Source organism: Protobothrops mucrosquamatus, unplaced genomic scaffold, assembly GCF_001527695.2.
Source record: "Protobothrops mucrosquamatus isolate PMUCROS unplaced genomic scaffold, P.Mucros_1.0 scaffold1126, whole genome shotgun sequence".
In the NCBI taxonomy this organism is placed as follows: domain Eukaryota; kingdom Metazoa; phylum Chordata; class Lepidosauria; order Squamata; family Viperidae; genus Protobothrops; species Protobothrops mucrosquamatus.
This window is the reverse complement of record NW_015387344.1, coordinates 350136-358854: the sequence shown is the minus strand read 5'-3', so window position 1 is coordinate 358854 and position 8719 is coordinate 350136. Positions and strand designations below refer to the sequence as shown.

The following is an 8719-nucleotide window of genomic DNA, read 5'->3' as shown; positions in this document are numbered from 1 at the left end:
GTCCAACCCCCTGCTCAGGCAGGAAACCCTATACCATTTCGGACAAATGGCTGTCCAGTTTCTTCTTAAAAACTTCCAGTGTTGGCGCATTCACCACTTCTGGAGGCAGGTTGTTCCACTGGTTAATTGTTCTAACTGTCAGGAAGTTTCTCCTTAGTTCTAGGTTGCTTCTCTCTTTGGTTAGTTTCCACCCGTTGCTCCTTGTCCTGCCTTCAGGCGCTTTGGAAAATAGCTTGGCTCCCTCTTCTTTGTGGCAGCCCCTGAGATATTGGAACACTGCTATCATATCCCCCCTCGTCCTTCTCTTTGTTAAACTAGACATACACAATTCCAGCAACCGTTCCTTATATGTTTCAGCCTCCAGTCCCCTAATCATCTTTGTTGCTCTTCTCTGTACTCTTTCTAGAGTCTCAACATCTTTTTTACATCGTGGTGACCAAAACTGGATGCAGTGTTCCAAGCGTGGCCTTACCAAGGCCTTGTAAAGTGGTATTAATACTTCACGTGATCTTGATTCTATCCCTCTGTTAATGCAACCTAGCACTGTGTTGGGTTTTTTGGCAGCTGCAGCACACTGCTGGCTCATATTTAAGTGATTGTCCACTAGAACTCCGAGGTCCCTCTCACAGTTACTACTATTGAGCAAGGTACCCCCTATACTATACCTGTACATTTGGTTTTTCTTGCCTAAATGTAGAACCTTACTTTTTTCACCATTGAATTTCATTTTGTTAGATAGCGCCCAGTGTTCAAGTGGGTGCAGGGTGCATAAGGCAGATTCACCCCCCTCACCCCTGCTCTAGCTTGATTTTTAAGTGTGTGCCTCGCCCCAAAACTAGGGCTTATTTATGGGGTAGGGCTTATATTAGGCCTACCCCCCAAAATCAAGCTAGGGCTTATTTTTGGGGTAGGCCTTACTTTCGGGAAAACACGGTATATACCGCTTCACAGTGCTTTACAGCCCTCTCTAAGCAGTTTACAGAGTCAGTATATTGCCCCCAACAATCTGGGTCCTCATTTTACTGACCTCGGAAGTATGGAAGGCTGAGTCAATCTTGAACTGGTCAGGATCGAACTCCTGGCAGTCGGGAGAGTTAGCCTGCAATGCTACATTCTAACCACTGTACCACCACAACTCTGAATGCCTACAACAGCAGATCTTACCCACCAGCATATGACACAGACCACCAATAACCTGCTAGTAGAATGGACAAGAGCAGACCATAGCAGCAGGGCTATCAACACGTGGGAAAATTGAGGCTTGGATATTTGCTCTTCCTACTCTCCAATCAGTAAAATGATGACAGAATTTACAGATTTTATATTCATCTGCCAGATCTATTTCCAGGGAAGACCTGTTGAAAGATAGGCCACAGAAACAGAACAATGGAACACCACTGCTTGTCACCCACAGCTCACAGCAAAAACCAATCAAATACAATATAAATAAGCTACAGCCCATACCGGGTAATGATCCTGCCCTTTGTCATGCACTAGGTGGCAGGCTTGTGCTTGCATACAGAAAACCATGCAGCTTGAAGCAGATTCTGAGTAGCAGCAAGAAGCAACAGGACAAGGATGCTAATATGGGAAACAGATCCTGCAACAAACCCGAAACTCTGAACCAACAGCTTCGACATAGGGCAAATAGGGCAGACTTTGCCACAAAATAATTAATGGACAGAATTTTGATGTCAGCACCCAAAACAAGGCCAAAATAGTACCAGAGCATTTCAGTTGCCTAGGACACTTTGTAGCATACCTCAAAGTGACAAAGGTAGGATTTTAACACACCTGTGAGGAAGAGACTGAGGTCTATGATTCTGAGTATTTCAATCTTGGTGTATTTGATTATCTCATCAACCTTTGCTTGACCACATATTTTCAGTTTAATGGACAAATGTATCACCAAATCAAAGATGCACCCGTGGGATCATCACTTTCAGAATTCAACAATCACCATCATTAAGTCCTGTGCAGAGCACGTTGGGTGGCAAGTGTTTTCTAGAGGTTTTGATCATTTGCAACATTTTTGGCATCTTTCCATGGGACGTTAATGATCTTAAGATCTTCCTTAAGTGTTCGGTGTCACGTTTTCTGAGTCCGGCCTTATTTTTTCTTCTCTCCTGGTGATATCCAATGTAGTGCAATTTTTGGATGCCGGTCTTCAGGCATATGTAACATATGGACAAGAAGCCACAATGTCACTCAGAGGCCACAATGCAAGAGCTAAACCAGTGGCTCCCATCCTTTTCTATACCCCGCACCCCTAGAATGCTTCTGATATATCCTCGCACCCTTACAAAAGTTTGAAATAACAGCAATGAATTATGCATATACATTATAATTTTGAAAATCTAAGTTTTTGCACCCCCTGGAATATCATCTCGCACCCCAGGTTGGGAACCCCTGAGCTAAATTCTGTAGCACTGCCATGCATAAAATCCCAAGTATGGCTCTGATATGTAGATGACACCTTTGTTGTATTAAAAAAGAACCAACTAGAGCAGTGATGGCAAACCTTTTAGAGACCGAGTGCCCAAAAACCGCCCCCACCTGTCCCCGCTCTGCCCTGCCCACTGGGCCACCCACCACCTCCACGGCCTGCCATAGATCACCCAGGCAGCCTAGCAGCGCCATGGTGGCCACGCCCTCCGCCCGTGCCCTGCAGCATCATCTGCGCGCAATGGGGCACAAGGGCGGAGTCTTGTCCCCACTTCCCGGCTACCATGTCCTTGGCTCTGCTGCTTTGTGTGGGCCGTGCCTGGGGCGACTCTTGTCCGGGGGGTGCTGGTGAGGAGGGGGCCGTGAGAGGAGGTGGGGTTTGGGCGATGGTGCGTGTTCCCACAGAGAGGGCTCAGAGTGCTGCCTCTGGCATGCGTGCCATAGGTTCGCCACCACTGAACTAGAGAAAACACATGATGCTATTAATGACATCTTCAAAGAAATAAAATTCACAAGAGAATAAGAAAATAACATGTGGTGGCACAGTGCTAAGAATGCAAAACCCATGCTAACTCTGCATTCCTCTGCCAGCAGTTTGATCCTGACAGCCTCAAGGTTGACTCAGAATTCCATTGTTCTGAAGTTGGTAAAATAAGGACCAAGATTGTTGAGGGCAATATGGTGACTCAGTAAACTCCTTAGAGAGGGCTGTCAAGCACTGTGAAGTGGGATATAAGTCTACATGCTATTGCTACTCTTTTTTTGTAATATATTTTATTGATTTTTTTAAACATAGATCACTTAATAATTGGTGAACAGTGTGTTGTTTGGGTTTACATTTGTAAAACAATCACTAACAAATGATTTCTATAATCCATAATACACATAATGGTTTTAGTTGATTTCCTCTTTTCCCCAAAATGTACTTTTTTGCAAACATTGAGTTAATACAATTCTTATTGCTTTGATAGATAACAATTAAATATATATATATATATATTTCCCAATATTCCTAAAAATAATAATCACGTCAATATAATATTTCTTTTCTAGCCAATCATTCCAGTTGACTTATCATAGATCCTATTACAGTCCTTATTTAAATTTGTTTTTCCCACAAAATTGAAATTATTCTTACTGGTTAAGATTTTCTCAAAAATTGATTACATTTAAAAATTTAAGTCTATTTTTTCATATGAACTATCTCAGCACTTTTACATTTCTTAAGGAATAGATAAAAAAGTAAAAAAAAAAGAAAGGAGAGCAAGAGTAAAGAAACATAAAAAATAGCACACTACTTAAAATATATATCCCTCCTAAGCTAATATATATTTGTTTCCAAGATTTCTTATTCTTTTTAACCATAATTAAAAATATATTTAATCTTTAAATATTCCATTTAATACATCTAGTCCTTTAACTCTTATTCAAAACATTTTTATCCATTATAATTTTCTTAAATTCTATCACATTTAAATATCTAAAACATTTCCTTTATCTAAGCCATTTCAACTTTTTTATATTACTCATATCAAGAAATAGAATAAAAAAGGGAAAAAAGCATACCATATTATTTAAGGGATTCATCCCTGTTAGAATGACATATATATTCCAAATCTTTTATATTTCTTTAACCATATTCAAACAAATGTTTCTTTTTTAAGTATTCTCTCTGGTAGGTCCCATCATCTATTTTCTTGATTTCCACTTTAGTCTTTTTCCTTCTTGATCAATGTATTTTGCTGAGTTGAAAGGTCTTTCCATATGTTCATAAATGTTACTGTAGATATAAAAAGTAAATCAGATGAAGTGTCTTTGTACGGGGCTTCTGCCTTTCCATGTTTGTTGAAAATCTTTTTCTTTTTCTTTCTCTCTGCTTCTCGTATCATTTCCTTTCTCTCTGATGTTCCTGACATCTCTACAGTCCATTTTATCCAGTCTGTTTTCTTGTTCTCAGATTTATTTTGTAGTCTTAAGGGATAAGTTATTTTTTCCAATTTTTGTGATTTTTTCCCCACTAGGATTAAATCATGTTTCCTTGTTTTGTTAAGTTACATCTTTAAGTCTCTATTCTCAATTTTGTATCCACTTATCTGTTTTATCTGCTCCTTCTCTGTTGTTGTTTTCTGGGAATTTTTTTGTTGTAGAGTTAACTTGGAAATAGATTGACTTATATTTTCAAAGTTATTTTGAAATTCTTTGTGGTTTGAAATAATTGTTGTTTGAATTAGTTGCAGTATACTATATATCTCCTCCTGTGGAGTATTTATGTTTTCTTGAAATGTTCTTTCTACATATCTTTGATCCATGATGACCAAGAATTTGAGTTTTTCTCTTCTTTTCTTTTCTCTGCAAATAGCTTAAGAGTCTCAGTTAAATAAATATTTGTAATCCAAATAGTTCAAAAAAGATTTTTTTCTGAAATTTATAATTCTCTTTTTGTTTACAGCCCAGATTATTGTCTTTTTTGTCACAGCTGTTCTTTGTTGTTAAAGCTTTGAAGGTCACAAACACAGATTAGCTTTTCCCAGGTGTTGCCAAGTCTTATATGAAAGTCATAGCTGTCATAGTCTTCATCCACCACCAGATATCAGCATCTATTTGTTTTTCAACTTCCAAAATGAACAATTGTCTTTAGAATAAGAGTCTTAACCATTCAAAAATTTTAGATTTGTCCAGGGCTTTTTTTCTCATAGAATGCTCAGAACGAAGTTCCGGCACCTTTTTTGGATGGAACCTTGTAGGGTAGGCAAGGCAGGTTGTATGAGGTGTGTGAGTTCCGGCACCTTTTTTTATTTTAGAAAAAAAGCACTGGATTTGTCCAGATTTAAGTTTTAAATTTCAGGTTTTCTATTTATTTCACTTTCATATATTTTGATCCTCCATAGAAAGGTTAATTCACCGCTTCCGTTCGTATAAGGGTGCGACAGAAATCCCCCTCCTTCCCTTTCGGAGGTATTTTGCTGCTTGGGGATCTTTTCCAGGAAATTAAATATAGAATAGAAAAGAGAAGATCAAAGTCCTCACCCAGTTTCAAACACGCTGTTCACAGTTATGCTGGTTAGTACTTTTGGACTTTGGTTTCAAGTAGCTTGGGCTGGTCGATGAAGTACGGCCAGCCTTTCTCCTGTCGGGTTAGAAGGTTTTCCCCAAGTCAAAGGGAATGACCTCCGTTGTTCCAGAATCGCTGGGGCACTCTTCTTTCTTTGCCGCCTCTCTGGGGAGACTTGGACCCATTTAGGGTCCCCTGGCAGGGTGAAATTAGCCCGGGGGGGTATGGAGAATCCGCAAGCCCATGACCGGTTGCTACTATGCAAAACCGGAAGTCCTACTATTGCTACTCTTCTTGTACATCTTCATTGACAGAAGCAGTGACAGCAAATTAGAAACATAATTCAATTGTAAAACTACCTATACCAGGGGTAGGCAACCTTGGCTCTTTTATGACTTGTGGACTTCAACTCCCAGAATTCCTGAGCTGGGAGTTGAAGTCCACGAGTCATAGAAGAGCCAAGTTTGCCTACCCCTGACCTATACCAACCAAGTGCTCCACGACCAAAATAACAACCCAACCCCCCACAAGAGAAGCTGTGTATGGACACTATTTAGACAAGTACAAACACATTGCAGCAACCCTGAACATACTTACGCATGAAGGGTAGAGACAGAATGACATCAATCTCCTAGAAGAGAACTTAATAATTATGGATAAAAATGGTAAATATTGAAATAACAATAATAGAAAAATTGGACATATGCATAAAATTGTAATATAATCTAGAAATAGACTGAAAATAATACCCATCTAGAAGGAAATTTATTAAACTTGCAAATGACATGACAATTTTTAATTTAATTTTAGTGATAAAGGAATAAAATTTGTAAATAAGATCATTAAGTTAGAGATAATACAAGCAGAAGCATTCAATTTTATTTGTCAAGGCAAAACTAGCCTTTGTGTGATAAAATTTTCCCTTAGTCAAGAGGGAGATAAAATGAAACCTACAGAGACAAAAAATCAGAGTCAGAAACGAACCTCCTGTTTTCACTCTTTTCCTTAGATAAAGTATATGAGGAAATGGAAGAAGTTTTCAGTTCATCTCACACCATCTGTTATGAAGATCGGAAGAAACTGCCATACACCAATGCTGTGATTCATGAAATCATGCGAAACAAATATATCTTGTTGTTTGGATTTCCTAGACAAAGTGTGCAGGATATCTATTCAAATGGCTTTCTCATTCCCAAGGTATGGCTTATAGACTCTTTGGAATTACTGGAGCTTCAGTTTAAGGGTTTCACCCTGATGAAGGATTTCTTCGGCAGAGCTCCTTTAACGCAATGTGTGAGCTCTGAAAATGTGCAATTGAAAAGCCACATTTGCAGTGTAGAGGCGAATGCAGGCTAGGCAACTTGACGAAACGAAGTATTCCTCTTTCAGATAAACAGTGGCTGCAGTCCAAGAATAAGTTTAACTGCTAAGGTAAAAAACCAGCAAATGGATTTGCATAGCCTGATACGAGATATTGTGTGGTAGAGTCTGTTGTGAGAATTAATTAGGTTAGCATATGATTAAAAATAGTGGCCAAGGTGATAACTACACAAAGCAAGTTTTAGCAAGTATAACTCACCACAAAATTGTTGCAAGGGATGTCTTTTTGTGTATTGTATTCACTTCCAACCTTCTTCTTAACTTCAATGTGCTTGATGTCAGCTTGAAGGATGCTTACATATTTGTAGCGTTCTTCTTCATCCAGACCCCTGATGTTATTTCCATAGGACATCTTGATTCCTTCAGTTTTCACTGTTTTCTCCTGTTGATGATGAGGGTAGCATGTTTGTCCAATCCCAACTCCATTGCAATATCTTGGCTGTATATATACACCATACTTAAGCGATAATTTCAGATAGTGTTTTTCCATACGGCTTCAGACTGTCCATGTCAAGGAAGTAGGATAGCTTGGCGGATGTTTTCAGCTCAGTACATATCTCAGTTGAACACAAATTGGCTTCATTTGCAGCTGATGTTTACACCAATTAGAAACAATTACATCACTTAGAAAGCTATTTGACCATTTTCCCATAAATTGGCTTTATGGAGAAATCAGCTTTAAAACTTGGGAGAAAGATGGTAGTATGAAAAATTGAATGAATTTCATATAAATGATAGATGATGGTTTTTTAAACATACCTTGTGTTAAAAGCCTAATTAAAATTTAAAATTTCCATTTAGCATAGATGCCTGTTAACGAGTTAAGTCTAAATTCACATTCCATATATTAATTCCAGTTCGGTTAAACCTGATAGTGTCTTCCAAATTAAATTACTTTTTAAATATATTTGAATGATGCAAGAAATAGGCTATCCAGAAACAAGTAGAGTTACTTGTGGTAAAAAGAGCGACCAATTTTTTTAAATAAATAAATAAAAAAAAAAACAACCCACCACCGTGCTTATCTGGATGTTTACATTGGTCTGTTTCTTTCTTATAGGGAGCTATTATTCTTGCAGACCTACGTTCTGTTCTTTTCGATCCTGAACACTGGGAGGCCCCTGAAGAGTTCAACCCAAATCATTTTTTGGACAAGGAAGGACATTTTGTGATAAAAGAAGCATTTCTTCCTTTTGGAGCAGGTAATGTGTAAAAAAAAGGGAATTATGATTAGCAAATGATATTTATTTTAGGAAGGGGTGAAAAACAAGCCAAAAAATATTTGCTCCATGACATTTGGTCCATTTGACCACTGTAAAATGAAAGACTGTTTTTCCACAATATGCAGTTGGATCAAAGGAGGGAAAGATTAGTGTGTCATTGGACTCCAGAAAGAGTTAATTGATCTGGAGAACATCACAGTCGTAGATTTACCCTAAAGAGGCTCAGTAATGCTGACAGATAATCTAACTCCAGACAGTATCAGGTCTTGTGGGCATTACTGACCGTGGGGTTATATAACCCACATTTCTCCTAAGAACAAGGCAAACATCCTTTAGCAGACCTTGTGGGCACTCTATCTCTATAGCTTTTGGGTTGTCCTCCCCTCCTGGCACATTGTAATCTTCAAACATTTTTGGTCACCTACAATGAAACTTTCTGGGTAGCTCACAACATCAAAGTATAAAAATAAAATAGTTAAAATAACGACCAAAAATAATACCGTGTTTCCCCGAAAATAAGACTGGCTCTCTTTCTTTCTTTCTTTCTTTCTTTCTTTCTTTCTTTCTTTCTTTCTTTCTTTCTTTCTTTCTTTCTTTCTTTCTTTCTTTCTTTCTTTCT

General features: G+C 38.4%; 1 protein-coding gene across 1 annotated transcript in view; it reads left to right on the top strand.

Annotated features, from left to right (window-relative positions):
- LOC107291420 (cytochrome P450 2J5-like) overlaps window positions 1-8719 on the top strand; it is a 27064-nt gene that overhangs the window by 17844 nt on the left and 501 nt on the right. The window contains exons 7-8 of the mRNA XM_015820415.1: window positions 6507-6694; window positions 7938-8079. Coding sequence (XP_015675901.1) covers window positions 6507-6694; window positions 7938-8079 — 330 coding nt within the window. The remainder of the gene's footprint in view (window positions 1-6506; window positions 6695-7937; window positions 8080-8719) is intronic.